At 38.8% G+C, this 16,848-nt stretch overlaps 1 protein-coding gene across 2 annotated transcripts in view; it reads right to left on the minus strand.

Annotated features, from left to right (window-relative positions):
- BLOC1S5 (biogenesis of lysosomal organelles complex 1 subunit 5) overlaps nucleotides 1-16,427 on the minus strand; it is a 45,812-nt gene extending 29,385 nt beyond the window's left edge. For both annotated transcript variants that reach the window (XM_019666559.1, XM_019666558.1), the window contains exons 1-2: nucleotides 16,284-16,427; nucleotides 10,664-10,746 (exon numbers count right to left, since the gene is read on the minus strand). In XM_019666559.1, coding sequence (XP_019522104.1) covers nucleotides 10,664-10,746; nucleotides 16,284-16,398 — 198 coding nt within the window. In that variant the 5' untranslated portion in view covers nucleotides 16,399-16,427. The remainder of the gene's footprint in view (nucleotides 1-10,663; nucleotides 10,747-16,283) is intronic.
- Nucleotides 16,428-16,848: the final 421 nt, after the last annotated feature.

Consider the following 16,848-nt stretch of genomic DNA (forward strand, 5'->3'; position numbering starts at 1 on the left):
GCCGCCCCACTCCTCCCCCCACTCCCCGGATATCATACATATCTATTACAATTCCATTGACTCCACTCCCACACTATACTCCACATCCAGTGACTATATATATATATTCAATTATAGTTGACATACAATATTATACAACATCAGCTTCAGGTGTACAGTGCAGTGATCAAACCTCTACCTCATCCATGAAGTGGTCTCCCTAACAAGACATATGACCATCTGACACCTACAAAATAGTTACAACATTATTAATTATACTTTTTACCCCTCAAAGTGACAACTCCCCTCCCCCCAATTGGCTGCCTCACTCCCCCATAGATTCTTTTGAAGCAAATCCCAGACAATGTATCATTTTGACTATAAATATTTCAACACCTACCTTTAAAAGACAAAAACTTCTCTTTAGAAAAAGATACAAGACCACCTGTTCTCCCCTCTCCTCTTTCTCTCATACACACACTCAACAAATCTTTAATAACATTAAAAATCAAGGGAGCATTCCCTCAAATGTCACATAAATGTTTTTTTATCCCCCAATTTAAAACAAAATCCAATAAGATTCTTACACTGCAATTGGTTGGTATGTTTCTTAAATCTTTTTTAATTTATAGATTTACTTACATCACTTTTTCCCCCTAGCAATTTATTGAAAAAAAGTGAGTCATTTGTTCTGCAGTTTCTACAGTCTGTTTTTTACTGAATGAATCCCCGCGGTGTAATTTAACCTGTTCCTTTGTCTCTTCTCTTTCCTGTAATTAGCAGTTAGAACTAGAGACTTGATTAGATTCAGGGTTTTGTTTTTTGTTTATAAAGAATATTTCAGAGGTGAGTTGTATACTTTCCACAGGATGTTGCTATCATTCTGTTTTCATTTCTTAGCAGGAATACCTCCATAAAGAGAAATTTCCTCTCATCAATTATTTAATTACTCTGAGGATTGCTCATAAAAGGCAAAATAAAACACTCGATCATTTCCTTTATTTATCAGTTTTAAAAACAATGATTTGGTGCCCTAGTATTCTCTAAAGGTTTGTTTGTTTTTACATGTAACTGTGACTCATAGATTTAAAAACATTTGAACTTTTTCATCCATTATAGTATTTCTCTTTATTGGTGCTTAAATTGTCCTGTCTTTGTCCAGTGGGAGCCTATTCTGTAACGGCTTTGGAATGCTTTAGACAAAACTCTGGTGCTCCTTAGTAGCTTCTTTGCTTTCTGTTATGACCTGATGCTCCAGGCTCATCTTGTACATATCCTGGCCCCGACTTACAATCAGATTTCTACATACCACTAATATTTTAAAATGGTATGGGGATGTATAGTACAGCATAGGGAATATAGTCAATAATATTGTAATAACTATATATGGTTTCAGATGGGTACTAGATTTATTCAAGTGATCACTTTGTAAGTTGTATCAATGTCTAATCACTATGTTGTACATCTGAAACTAATTTAATATTGTATGTCAACTGTAATGAAAAATAAAAAGTATTTTTAAAAATGGCATTTAGAGACTGAGCACTAGGGGTGCTCACTGCTAATGAGTCATTTTATCCTAGGTCTTGCAGTAGACAAGGTTAGGAAATAGGTTTTTGCTTTTTTTTTTTTTAAAGAAAAGACACTTTTAAGTTCATACACATAGCCAAACAAATTCAGGACTACAGTGTTTTTAATTACCTTCCTGTCTAATCTCTTCCCACTTCCCATATCACAAACATAATTACTCATTTGTTTTATCACCAATTCAATTAAATAACAATATTAATACTATGATTAATGAAAACAGCTTGAGTGTTTTTTTGTTTTTGTTCTGTATGGTTAAATTACTGTGTTTTAAAAGTTATTTGGAACAATTTCTCTCTGTGTGGCAATGCCAACATCTAGAAACATAGGTTTGCTTTTTTACATTTTGGGGGATTGCTCCTTAAAATTTAATTTTCTTTTATTTATGTAAAATATTTACATAGCTCCAAAATTACATATCTAAAATACAGATACTCCAAAATGTCTAGCTTCTATCCCCATCCTCTACATCCCATTCCCTCTATCACTCCCTTTAGGTAATCATTTTAAAATGTTAATTCTACCATTGTTTTAAGTGTAAGGATATACATCCCTATACACGTGTAAGTATAGACAATGCATATGTAAACATATATATATATACATATGTATAAGTGTACATATATATTTCTTTCCTTCTTAAACAGAAACATGATATATAGACTTACCTCACTTTATGAGTCAAATTCATAAACACACACAATCTTTATATCATGTGGTCTATTTGTTCTTTTTGATATATCTTTCAGTATTTAGAAAAGTTGGCATTTTTGCTCTCAGGGTTATGTTTACACTAATACTTTATATAATGTCACTTTTTGTGGCTATTGTCTACTAGTTCCCTACAATAAGCACTATTAATATAGGCAATTATCTCTTCTTTCTCTAGTCTTTCCCTCTCCCTCAAGACCCAATTTGAAATAGTATCCTCTTACTCCCAGTTAATATTTATAAGGCAACAAGTGAGGATAGTCTACTTTTCATCTGCCCTTCCCTCTCCTTCCATATTTTGATAGACTGTATCTATACTGTCAGAACACAGAGCCGTATTATACTGTCCCCTTTATAACCATCATTTAGTCTTAGTTCTATAAGTAAATATACTCGTATATTTAATGCTTACCAACTGTCATTAGGTAAAGTCTCTCCAATTATTTTCGTTGTCTGAAAGTCATTCTGTTTATTATATAATAGATTCCTCAGGAAAGGCTCATGAGAACAATGTTCCCAGAGTCCTTGGATGACCCTAAGAGTGGATCTGTGCTCCCTATAGCTGTTTTGCTATTAGATACAAATCCCCTGGTTGTTACTCCATTGTCTTTTGGCATAAGACAGGTAAATCTGCTAATAATCAGATTTTCTACCCCTAATAAAGGACATAGCCATTTTGTCTGGTTGCCCAAAGAAATTTATTTCTATAAAGCCCAATAGATTTATTAAAAAATATTTCAGTGTTGGCTGTTCTGGGTTAATTTTCCCTAAATGCAGTGCCCCCTTCAATAAAATGTCATTAATGTTTTTATTTAAGGAAAATTTTCTTGAATTCTAGATTTTACATTTGTTATATTACATTGCATCAATTTTCTTCTCTAGGGGCTAATGATCATGAATATACTGGATATTCTATATTTACCTCATAACTACTCTTTTCTCTTGAATTATTTTTATATCTTTAGCCATGTCTTAAATTTTAGAACTTCGTATTTTCAATTTCACTTAACCCATTGTATTTATTCACCCTTGTGTTCCTTCTAGTTTAATTTTCATTGCTAAAATATTTTTCAAAATTAATTTTTCCTGTTATTTTTCAGCTCATCTTTTATTTTCTCTATTTTATCCAATCATTTATGAATTTTTATAATTTTGACTTACATCATTTTTTCCTCACTTGTATAATTTTCTTACATTTCCTAAGCTCATTTAAAAATATTAGGTAATAGGGCCGGTCGAGTGGCACACTGATTAAGAGTTGGCTTGGGACACCAGCTCTGAACAGCCCAGTCCCGGTTTGGATTCCACATGAGGACCAGTGACACCGCCCTCTACAGCTAAGATGGTTAACAACAGCTCGGCCTGGAGCTGGGCTGCAGTGAGTCACCAGCGATGGCTAGGCTGCAGTGGGACTGCAGTGGGCGTGAGCTTTCGTGAGCTGTCGTCCAATGGCTGGCAAGTGACTGCCTCACCAGGAAAGAGCGCAATGATAATACCAACATGGGCCAGTGAAGCGACGTCCTCCACAACTAGACTGAAGAGCAAAAGGACAGCAACTTGCCTGTTTCCCTTCCCCAATACTGTTCCCCTCCCCCAATTCCCCAATAAAATCTTCAAATAAAAACCAAAACATATATATATATATTAGGTAATAGTTTTTATCTTTTTTTTTGTGGTCATAGCTTTCTTACTTTCATTGCCTTAAAGGACATAATTCTGCTCTTACCCGCTAATAAATGTATGTGGTATTTGACTCCTGCTTAAAAAGTGAAATTCGTTTTCCTCTATCTTTAGAAGGGAGTAATCAGGACAGCCTTTCTAAATTCAAAGTTCTAAAACTCCCTTTTCACTGTTTTACAAAGTATTCAAATTCCTATAGTTTCTCCACAGTGCAGGGCCTTGCTCTGGGAAGGGGTTTTGGTCTGTGAGTTCCAAACTCAGACTGCTTCAGTTCCCTGAAACTTTCCTGTGGTTTGCTAGTGCTCGCTCATCAACTGGGGCCTGTGAAGACCCTTCCCAGTTTCTGCTGCTCTTCTCAAAATGGCCCATCAAGCTTTCCAAGTATACCTGAAGGTAATTTTGAGGTTTTCTAGCACTCAAGGCTTCACAAGACCCTCTCTCTACCTTCCCTCCAATTCCTCCAGCATTTTCTGATGCCATAAAAGCTTTTCAGCTGTTGGTGATTTGGTCATTTTGTATTTTCAAGGTACCTTTTCCCCTGGTTTTAAAGATGTTGCTTGGTTTTGCTATACTAGTTGCTCTATTTTTATAGATAGAATCAAAGAGGAAAAAAAATCTATACCACAGCTGCTACCATCTTCTTCAGGCGGCACTGGAATTTGGAAGAATGAAGACTAGGGGAGATTGTTTCATCCCTTATGGTAAATTAATTTGTTTATTAGGATGCAAGAGAATGGTATCTCAATTCAAATACAAAGATAACAAACAAGAGAGAGGGGAGTTCGACAGCTCCATTCAGAGTACAGGTCTTACTCTGGGGTCCATTGATGGGCTTTAGGGTTCCAGAATCCCCTTGAAACTGCACTGAAATTCAATATATATGTCTGAATTTTTCTGGAAGAAAAAATTTTGCAGGGAGCCCATGACCTCCTAAAGTTAAGAACCACTTAAAGTTATTTCTTGTAGCAGGCAAACTGGTAGACACACATTGTAGTAAGTGAATTTGTAGCCTCACCTCTCTAACAGCCCATTAATGATGATAATTAAACAACAAATAAGCCCAATGATAAGTGTTCCACAAGATAGCATATTAGAAACAGTCTCTACCCTTAAACTTACCTACTGTCTGGTATGTGCTTGTTTTTATGCTGCTCATTTTGACTAAAGCAGACCATTGACATCTATTACAAAAGAAAGACTATAATCCAACATCTTTTTATTTGTATATGCATGTTATTTCTGGGGTGAAAATTCTCAGAACAGAGCTCAGCACTAATGAAATCTGGCCTCCAATGTATAACACCCCAAAAATTACATACACAGTTAATTTTTCTTAGGTCGAAATTAATAACAAGTGCTCATGTAATGTGCTTAAAAAAGTGCTTGACACTAAGCACTTAAAAATATTAGCAATTATTAATTATATTAGTATAGTTACTGTAACAAATACATTAAAAATTTGAGAGTACTAGAGAGGAAATGAAAGACTGATATAATAACTCTATGTTTTCTTTTAATTACAAAACTGGTCCGTCCACAAGGGTTAAGACCATATTGTGTATACATATATTTATTACATGTTATATGAGACCGACTTTATCCATATATTTAATAATCTGACTCTAATAATCTAAAAATGAGAGGACAGGATGTCAAGTGAAATTCTAGTTTGTCTTGCCTTTTAAGGGATTTTCTTTTGATCAATTCAACCCATACTGAAACTCATCAAAACAATCCCTCCCAACTCCTGTAATTACTGTAGTTATCTGAACACCATTTTTTGCCTCTAATTTTAATCATCCATTTTTTTCCCTATCTAACATCTGTTTTTCCGTCTCAGCTCAAACATCATTCCCTTTATGAAAATTTTCCTCCCAGCTCTGTTGGGAGTTGTTTCTGGGGTTGTTTTCTCCTCTGAGATCTCAAGTACTTTGTGCTTATTTTATCATAATTCCACCATTAAAACTCTTTGTTTATATGTCTTTCTTCTCCCTTGACTGTAAACTTCCTGGAGCTAGAGGCTGTTTCTTATGAATTTTTACATGTCTAGTGTGACAGCTTGGGATCTATTCGCCTCTTCTCTCTTCCTAGCAACACCCAATACTATTTGGTATAGTAAATGTGTTTATACAGAGACTGCTAGCTGTTTCCCACCTGCCTTCCTTTTTGCTACATGAAATGCAGATGTCATGGATGGAGCTCCCAAAGCCATCTTATAGCATAAAGATAAGAGCAACACCCTAGGGAGGTAGAAGGAAAAGTCAGAAAAAGAGCTGACACTGCAGAGCACCACACCAGGCCCAGGCTCTGGGGATTGTGAGAGAAAAATAAACACTTGTTAAAGCCACTATTTTTCAGGTATCTGTTACTAGTAACTAAACACATTCCTTATTCACATACCTTAGTACTCAATAACTGTTTAACAAAGCATTCAAAGAACAAAGTCTGCCAAAAATGAAATGAGGAACTTGTACAGGACCACAGACCCCATAAGCAAGTACATCATAAACAACGATTCCTGTGGGTCTCTCCTGTTTCACATGCGGGGCCGTGACATCTCCTCTATGGCTAGAAGGAAGACGGTACAGAAGACAATGCCTCCACCCACTGACACTGCCAGACTGATGCTCACTGAAAGGGCCACAAGGGGCTCTCTGTCCACAATGTCCACTGGAATCAAGGGAATAAAAGATTTGTATAAAGTCGGGAGAAACACAGTCAACTGTCCAGAAATACAAACACAAAAAGAGAGCTTAAAATATTAAAATAGAACTTCAATAATTTAAGTAACGCTGCCACCATGTGGCACTTATTCCCTTCTCTTAGAAATTAAATTTCAAAGCGATGATGATTGCCTTGAGTGTTAACTTTTTAAAGTACATAAACTATAAACAACTTTAGCTTTAAATCCTAGCCAGTTTTTCTTCAAGTGAACTACATGTAAGTGGCATAGAGAAGAAGAAACTTCCAGGAAGTACTCATAGCTCTGCTTCACCATTGCTCTGTCCAGCCATCTGATCCTGGGTGAAGCCCACCTGTGCTAATTAGAGGATGTTACAGTTTGGACCAAGATTGAAAAGAATTGTAAGTAATGCAGATATCCTTTTAACTCTAACGTCTTTAAAATGTGTTCAGCTTTTCTCTTCTAATTTGAGGGGAAATGTTAGAATATACAGGAAAGGTAGCTGAGCCTGATATGTAGGAAAGATTCTGTGCTACCCTAAACCCTCAGGAAGGCCAACTGGGGAGATCATTGAGTGAAAAGACTGGAAAAGGCATTATATTACATTTAGTTGAAGGTAAGGGCTCAAACTTAGCTTAACAATGCAGAGTGCAGCTACAGTTGTCCCTTGGTTTGCATGGAAGACTGATCTCAGGACTCCCTCCCCCCGCAGATACCAAAATCCTAGGCTGCCTAAATTCCTTAAATAAAATGGCACAGGGGCCGGCCAAGTGGCTTAGGTGGTTAAGAGCTTGCTCAAGAGTGCGAGCTCTGAGTAACAGGGTCGCCAGTTCGATTCCCAGCTCGAGCTGAGCTGCTGCTGAGCTGCCAACAGGTGGCAAGATGGCTCAGCTAAAAAAAATAATACAATACAATAAAATAAAATAAATAAAATGGCACAGTATTTGCATATAACCTGAGTACATCCTCAAGTATACTTTATATCATCTCTAAATTACCTATAATACCTAATACAATGTAAATACTTTATAAATAGTTACACTGCATTGTTTAGGGAATAATGACAAGAAAACATGTTCAGTACAGACACAACCATCATAGGCCTAACTACATAACACACCTCAGCAACAATGTAACTTTTTTTCCTGAATATTTTCAATCCGTGGATGCAGAGCCCTTAAGGAGGGTTGACTGTCATTCCTCTCCTCTTAGAAACATACTCTTGACAACTATCTTCCATCCTCATTAAAAGAGGTATTGGCTTCAACAGGAAGTGAGCTCCTGAATATAACATATTCAACAGCATAAAAATAACACTTCCTTAATCTTCCATCTACGACTCAGTTTCACTTGTATAACCCTTTGACAGAAACCATCTACATTATTTAAAGAACAATGATATAAGTATAATGACACCTGTATTCTAGGGATAACTCAGCCACTAATTAGCTGTATGACATTTCACACATTGTTTTCCATCTCTGGGCTCACTTTTTATGAAGTGAAGAAGTTGGATTAAGGAATCCACCTTAATTCCAAAATCCTATGCTTCTTTTAATATAGAGTAGATATTTAAAGGTATATTTACAAAATTTTTTAAGATAAAAACTATTCAGTATTTCAAATTAACCAGACTAATAAAAAAGATGACTTATGAAAAAAAAAGACTTATGACATCACTGAATGTCAGAAAACCCAACTTTAGTTCAAGTTTTGCTACTCATTCTTCTCAATCATATTAACTACCTACAATACACCAGACATTATCTTTGGCATTTTTGATACAATGGAAAATAAAAAAAGCTAAGTCCTTATTCTCGTGGTACCTATATTCTAATGAAGGAAGACAGGTAATAAACAAGTAAAAAACAAGAAAAGGCAGAATTCTAAGATGGCCCCCCAGACCTCCGCTCCTAGTGTATACACACCTCTGTTATTCAAATCAAACCCTAATCTAGGTGCTGCTGTAAAGATATCCTGCATATATAATTAAGGTCCCAAGTCAGTTGACTTTAAGAAAGGGAGAGTATCGGGCCGGCCGAGTGGCGCGGTGGTTAAGAACTGGATGGGGACACCAGAGGGCCCCGGTTCGGATCCCACATATGAGGGCCAGTGACACTGCCCTCCACAGCTAAGATGCTGAACAACAGCTCAACCTGGAGCTGGGCTGCCATGAGTTGCCGGCGATGGCGTAGGCTGCAGCCCCTGTGGCAGTGGGTTGCCATGGGCTACCGTGTTAGCCAGCAGCCAGCGTGAGCAGCCAGCAGCCTCAGTGAGCGGCCGTCCAGAAGCCGGCGACTGATCTGCCTCGCCCGGGAAGAGCGCAATGATGGTGCCAACTTGGGCCAGTGAAGCAATGTCCTCCACAACTAGACTGAAGACCAAAAGGACAGCAACTTGTCTGTTCCCCTTCCCCCAATTCCCCAATAAAAATCTTTAAAAAAAAAAGAAAGGGAGATTATCCTCAGTGGGCCTGACTTAAGAGGGACTGAGTCCTCCTTGGCAAGCATGGGAGGGATTCCATGTGACAGAGGCTCCATTTACGGCTTTGAAAATGGAAGGAGCCATGTGGCAAGGAATGTGCGTGGCCTCTAGGAGCTAAGAGGGGCCCCTGGCTGACAGCAAGCAAGGAAATGGGAACTTCATTCTACCACAGCAAAGAACTGAGTCCTGCCATAACCACGTGAATTCGGGAGAGAACACAGAGCCCCTAATAAAAACAAAGTTTGGCCAACATCTTGATCTTAGCTTTGAGAGACTGAGCAGAGAAGACAGTGAGATTTTACTCTCGCTCCTTTTTCTACATTAGTCTCACTAAGGAATTGGTAATAATCTTTACCTAGTATGATAATGGAATAGTCTCTGGATAACTTTCCGAGTTATCCCACAACAATAATAATGAAGACAACTAACAGCTATTCCTAGGCACCAGATAATATTCTAAGATACACACACATATGGACACGTGTGCATGCACATGCACACATACCTTTAATCTCCATGACTACCCTGTGAAGTAGGTATTATGCAGATTTTGCGTAAGAGCCTGTTGAACCCAGAAATAGTCTAACTCTACAGCTCTGTCCTTCAACCTTTAGTGCTCTGTATCACAGGGTTTCTGTAGTTTTAAACAGTTTATGAAAAGGGTCTCTCCTTCTGGCAGGTTTAGACTTCCTGAATGGTTGGAGACACATGAAAATAGAATCCCAACTTACACATAATCACAAAATTGTTTGTGTAACACCATTTACTACCTATTCAATAGTAGTTTGCAATGTTACTGTTTAATGCACATGAGCCAATTATATATGAGCAAAACAACAGTAATAGGAAACAGGATGGCAGGGTGTTATTAGTATTGCTGGAACATAGCATGCAAGGTGTGGTTCAGCTCGAAAGGCAGGGGCCAGGTCACAGAAGGACGCTTGGACTTTAGCCTGTAGATGGCAAAGATTTTCAAAGGATTTTAAAAAGTGAAATAATGTCAGAGCACTCTGGCAGTGGGGTAAAGACTGGATGTGACTGGGTGGATAAAGCAGGCACACAAGTCAGCAGGTGTAGAGATTTGTGAGGTAACATCTGGAAGATGTGGACACTGAATATGGGCCCTAGAGGGGAGGGAATAGCCAAGGATGACTCTCGTGTTTTAGCTTGAGTGCTCTGGGTGGGTGCTAATGCCTCAACTGAGAAAATAATATAGAAAATGGGTCTGGAAAACCTAGACCCATCCGTCTTTAAAATCTTTTTTTCTCTCTCACTATATCTCTTTGTATAGATTAAAAAAAATTGAGAATGACAGGCATTAAATACCCCAGAGCAGGCAAAAGAACTTGAGCCCAAGTCGCCTGCTGCCTAGTCCTGTGCTCCTTCTATTAATGGTAATGAATCTTAATTTTTACTTTGTAGATTTTATGAACATATGAACAGAAATCAGAAAATTTAAAACTAGAGCATTTCCCTTCTGTATATTAATACACTAACAGTTAGGGCAGTATTTTTACAAAATAAGTTTTAAATACTCACTTCAAATTCTTTCACAAAATAACGGGTTTCGCCTTGAATAACTGGTCTGTGATCTAAAAGCCTTGAATGAATTTCTCCAAGATCTGTAACAACAAAATGAAATTCAAGGTTAATCCACACTAAGTAGCACAATCTCTAGCTTGTTTTATCTGTCCCATTTCCCATGAATATGAAGGTTAAAATCTATTTTAGATTTTGAGTTAAGAGGAAATCTCATCTGCTGCCAGTAAACTATACAGAGCAATTTGTATTCTATTGAGAGCAATTTGGTAATATCTCATAAAGCTCAAGACATGTATACCTAGCAACTCTGTGCCTACCTATATGCTGTAAAAACCTCTTACACAAATGAGAGAGATACTTATAAATATTTACTACAGCATGAGTGTAATGTCAAAAGAAAAAAAGGGAACAATCTAAACATACTCATAGTATGGAATACTATAAATCAGCAAGTAAAATGAATACACTAGAGTTATATCAACATGGAAAAACCCCACAAATATAATGCTGAACCAAAAAAATTTCAGAAGGATAAAACTATTTATATAGACTTTAAAAACATTCAACATGATACTTTCTTTCAGGATACATACAGAAACAAAAAAATTATAAAGAAATGTATGAGAACAATAAATGCCATATTCAAGACAGTGGTTACCTTTAGAGGAGGGAGAGTGACAATTAGAGCAAGATATACACAGCGGTCTTTTAATGTTTATTTATTAAGATGGGTGATGAGTGTTCATTATGAGCCACTATACTTTTTGGTAGGTCTAAAAAAGTCATAATTAAAAAGTTTGAATTTTAACTGTTTTTGGTGAATCGTTCTATTCATTCTATTTAGTAAAAACCATATAGTTTAAGAGGTAAACTTCAAAATTTCTAGAAGAATTAAATCTCCAAATAAGAACATGTATTATTCATGTTCACTCATTGGTATAATCTGTTCCTCATATTTCTTATGTTTGCAGACATGCAATGGGGCAAATTTCAATTCTCTGTCTTAATGAGTTTTATTAGGATACATTTTGGGAAGTATGCTAAGTAAAAAAAAACATAAATAAAGGTACTACTTTTGCTTAAATCTTTCAATGGGTCATTACCCAGAACAGTTGTCTAAGAAGATAAAAGAGTTCATTGTTTAAAAAATTATGCTTACCGTATTTGCCGGCGTATAAGACGACTGGGCGTATAAGACGACCCCCTAACATTTCCACTCAAAATACAGAGTTTGTTATATGGTCGGCTGTGTGCGATTTTGCGAGTGTGGTAAAATCGCATAACAGCAAAATCGCATAACAGCCGAGCATACACCCAGCAGCGCTGCTGATGCCTGAACGGTATGTGGAATGAAGTGGGCGGGCATCGGGAGGCCACTATGGCACGGGGCAAGCACTATGGGCAGTCTATCTGGAGTGTACCTGGCGTATAAGACGAACCCCCACTTGGAGGCATATTTTTCAGGGCCAAAAAATCGTCTTATACGCCGGCAAATACGGTAGTTAAGTCTGGGAAACATTAGATAAAATCAAGTTAGATGGATTCCTTTACCTCTGGTCTTCTGGGACCCTATAGTATACTGACAGGATTTATGAACATCCAAGTGAGGGCTCTGCCATGCAGGAATTTATGGACCTTATTTGATAAGACCACCGATTTGCAAAGAGTTTCTATTCATACCTCAATAAGCATTAGTGTCTCTGAAACACAACAGCCTAAGAGGCTCAGGTCCAAGCCTCCTCAGAAGCCACATAAGGTCCTCCTATGTGGGTCTGGCTCTAGCCTCATCTCCCCACGTGTTGGCAGTTCTGAACTGCCTGCAGCTTTCCAAACACACCATGCTGCCTCATGCACCCTTGCCACAGTTCATACTATTGTCACCACCTGGAACATTCCCCAACTACCTAATCCTGGTTCTTCCTCCAAAACTGCTCAGACATCACACTTTCTCCAAAGTAGCATTCATTCTATCCCTACTTTAAACTCCCAAAGCACCCAGGGCATATATGCATAGTTCCATGATACCACTTACTATATTGTCCTGAAATTCTCTCTCTCTAGTGAGTATCTCAGAGACCAAATTATTTATAATATCCAGAGTGGATATATGAGTTAACAGGTATTTTTCTGTATGACTAAGAAGCCATTAAGCTTTGTTGATTTTGGGAGATCTGTTTCTGTGGCTTGATATTATATAATGGGAATTTACTTAACCTTTGGAGAGATAATCCAATTCTGTTTAGAAGTGGATAATGATGGCTTCTACAGCCTTGCCTGTGCTCCAGAGTTTAAGACAGTAAAGATTTGGAGGGGGTGGGGGAAGATTCTGAAATACACATTACCACAGAAGTTAAACCACTAATTAGTTTTGTTAAAACATTATAACAAAACAAATACATTATAATAATTCAGAGTTCATAGGAGTCCCAAGGATTACAAATAAATTCTCTACAAATAATCTAAATGTAAGCTACAGATTTTCATATAAATCCAACCCTAGCGTTGCTACATGCAAATCATTCTTTTGTTGACATACAAAAGATATTTTGTTCTCTAAAAGTTCATACTCTAATGAGGGAGTTAGATAAATATCCCTTCACATAAAAGATAGAGCTAAGCACTTAAATGGAAGGCCAATATGCGGTGTGACTCCAGAACAAGGAGGAACACAGTAAACTGCAGCTCTCTCATTATCTAGTAAAAGCAGAAGTTTTTCCCTGGCCCTGAATTTGGAGGTCTTTAATATAGTATGTGGATTTTTGCATATCTTAAGGAACAATTTATCACATAGCAAGTTTCCCCTGATAAGCCCACAGTGTTACTATACAGATGCTCTTCTTCCTCACGGCTTCTCAGACTCTCAGACCCATCCTTTTCCCATCCCGGCTTGTCTCACTCGACCTTCACCTACAGTCACACCTCTCTCCAACCCACTCTACAGAGTCAATTCTCATTATTTGCAGTAGTTAGGTTTATAAAGTTGCCTCGAACAATGAACTAGTGAATACTGAACTATTGTTCCTACTGTAAATATAGGGTTAGGTTCCTGCAAGCCTCTGGTCACATTTTTGTCAGTCAAACAAAATGCTATGTGTGTCATAAGTTCGTGTACCAAGATCCTTGTAAAACACACTGTTTTAAAATCTGCTTTTCCAATAGCACTTTTTCCTGTACAACCCTTAGCAAGTATTTTTAAAGTTCTGCAGAACCTCCTTTACCTGCAAGTCTAACATTGTTCACACTGTCCCACATTTGAAAGTGCCAGCCAGCAACCAGAAGGGTTGAACATTTTCCTGACCTTTGGTAACTGACCCTAAATTTCTTTGGCTTTCAGCTTCACAACAGTGCAATCCACTATGCTTTCTCTATCAGTCATCGTTTTATAAATTCACAAATTTAGCTGCTTTTCCATTGCTTCATCACACTAAATGTTACCTTAGACTTTTCAGAGTGGCCTCACATATAGACAATTGGTGAATTTCCTTCCTTTTTCTGGACTGTTGATTAACACTGCACTCAAGACAAAAAGAAGCTTCTCTGACACAAGTATGTTCTCTGAAAGGCACGTCACAGCCTGCTTGTGCTTAGGAACACATCAGCACTACACCTGGACATCATTTTAAACAGCAAAATCACCAACAAAAAGCACAGAAAACGTGGCACTAAATACAAAACAAAAGGGACACTTGTTTACAGTATGAGCTGAAACAAAAAGCAGAGTGTTGCCTTGTTCAACCTCAGGTATGAATGTGCGCATAGGGCAACTCAACTTTTTCTCTACTCTGTATATGTGGGAATGACTGTGAAAGCACCACAAATATTGATTTTGGAGTTATAAACTTATCTTAGAAAGCAGGCGGATTCACAAGTATGCAATCCACAAGATGAAGACCAACTACTATCTGCCTGAGTGCTCCACTTAAAGTACAAATCTAGCCACATGATTCTTGTACTTATTATTGTTGGAAAGTTTCCTGCCATTAAAGAAAAAGTCCAACCTCCTTAAAAAGGCAAGACATCTTCTATGGTCTGATTTCCACCAAACTCGACCTCTGAGTCACACTGTAGCAATACGTGTAGTTCCCCAAACATGCCATGCTGTTTCAGCCCTCCATGCCTTTGCTCCTGCTGTTCCAAACTAAGTCCAAAATACCCTTGCCCACTTTTCTTAACTACTAATACTTTATTCCTCAAGACTCAGATCAGACACTCCATCTTCCAGGAAGCCCCTCCTGTTTCCCAGTCTCCGCCTCCTAACGCCCACCCATGGGCTGGAAACCCTCAAAGACCCAGAGCATAAATATTGAAATCATTTATTTATGTTTCCTTTCACTAGATTCTGGCAATAAAATTCAATAAGTATCTGTTTACAATTGACAGTCTTCAAATAAGATAAACTAAAAATAGATTTTTTTCAGAATGAAAAGAATGAATGATTCCATTAAAAAAGCCAATGACAGTTTAGACATTATTTTCAATTACAACTCAATTTTGGATTAACTTGAAAAACTTCCCCTGAATTATCTTTAAAAAAAAAAGTACATCAAAATAAAAAACTTCTGTACATCAAAAGATACGATTCAACAGGGTGAAAAGGCAAGCCATGGAATGGGAGAAAACATATACAATAAGATTGCACATATAAACAATTTTAATTTAGTCTTAACGTCCATGCACCACTCCCACATCCTAATTAGATTTGACAGACAACCTGAAGTCTCGAAATTCCCATGGTCAGCTGTGTTCGGGATACCTACAATCCTGACAGATAAGGTTAAAGTGAAATAAGCAGCCACGGGAGAGATGCAGTACCCGAGGTTGTGCTGAAAGACTCCGGAATCCTACGAGGGCTTTAACACTGCAATGTGGTGGGGCTGATAGGGTAAGGATAGGGTTATGGAAGGATGGCGATGAGAAAGTGCAGTATTTGAGCAAGATCTTGCTGCAGGTTAACAGGGTTGTTGTGAGCTTTGGAAATCAAACTAAATTCAGGTTCTATGAGAATCCAGGTTGTAACTAGGTCGTAACCCCTTCCAGCTCAAAGCAGACATGACAAAAGGACATCTGTACACGCGAATGGCGCTGAGAGCTTCAAGACGCTTTCATTTGTTATCTCATTTACTCCTTGCAAGACCCAAGAGCAGACAAACAGGGTCAGAGTGGGTAAAGCGAAAGACCTAAAGTGACACAACTCCTAAGCTATCTGCCTGGGGGCGCAGGTCTTCCCGACTCCCAATCTTGGTGCTCTCAGCGTTACAAGTCGGTCGTGAGGATGCACCCACAAAGGCTCTGCGCCCAGGGGTTATGGGTTTGGGGAGGGGAAGAGGAGGCGGGCTGAAAGGCTCACGTCTGCGGGTTTTTTTGTTTTTTGTGTGTTTTTTTGAGGAATTAAGAGGGATTAGGCTGTCCGTAGGTACTAGGAGGCACCTGGTGCAGAGAAATAGACGGGAACCAGACACGAATTCCCGCCCCCACCCCCTCACTCTCCTCCTCCCCTCCCCGACGCGAAGCCGCCGGGAGCTGGGGCGGTCTGGGGCACGGTCCCGGGTCACAGGGCGCGCCTGGGAGGTGGGGCTGCGCTGGAATCCACCAGGGCGATAGTCCTACCACTACGTACCCTTGATAATGAGGTGTGCTGGCGAGCCCGCAGTCCCTAGCGAGTCCCTCTTCTTCTCGCCGCCGCCCGCAGCGGCCTCGCCACCCACAGTGGTCTCCGACCCTCCGCCACTCATGCCGACCAGCTCCGCCCACCCGCGGCGGCGGTGCGCCTGCGTAAACTTGCTTTGCCTGCTTTTCAGGCGCGGTTTTTGGCGTCATCAAAGGGCGTCGGAGAGGCTGAGTCTACCTACCCGGCGGTTCTTTTAAAGCCCCCTAGTGTAGCTTGAGGATAAGAACATGAAGAAGCCGATGCCGCCATGCTGGATTAGGGCAGATGCTGCTGTAACAGGGAGGTGCGTACAAGTTAGAGCTAGACTCTATTATTCCCCCCTATACCTGCTGGAATTTATTCTGGGCTAGAGAGGTTGGGGGAAAAGGGATAGAGTCGCCGAATAATGTTAATAATAGTTAATTATAGTTATTAATAATAGTTAATAATAATGTTAATGTTAATAGTATTATCTGCCAATTCTTCATAAGGTATTTTGACGTGCATTGCCACATTTGGTCACCATGGCAAGTTG

This window comes from Hipposideros armiger, unplaced genomic scaffold (genome assembly GCF_001890085.2).
Source record: "Hipposideros armiger isolate ML-2016 unplaced genomic scaffold, ASM189008v1 scaffold_474, whole genome shotgun sequence".
NCBI classification, from domain to species: domain Eukaryota; kingdom Metazoa; phylum Chordata; class Mammalia; order Chiroptera; family Hipposideridae; genus Hipposideros; species Hipposideros armiger.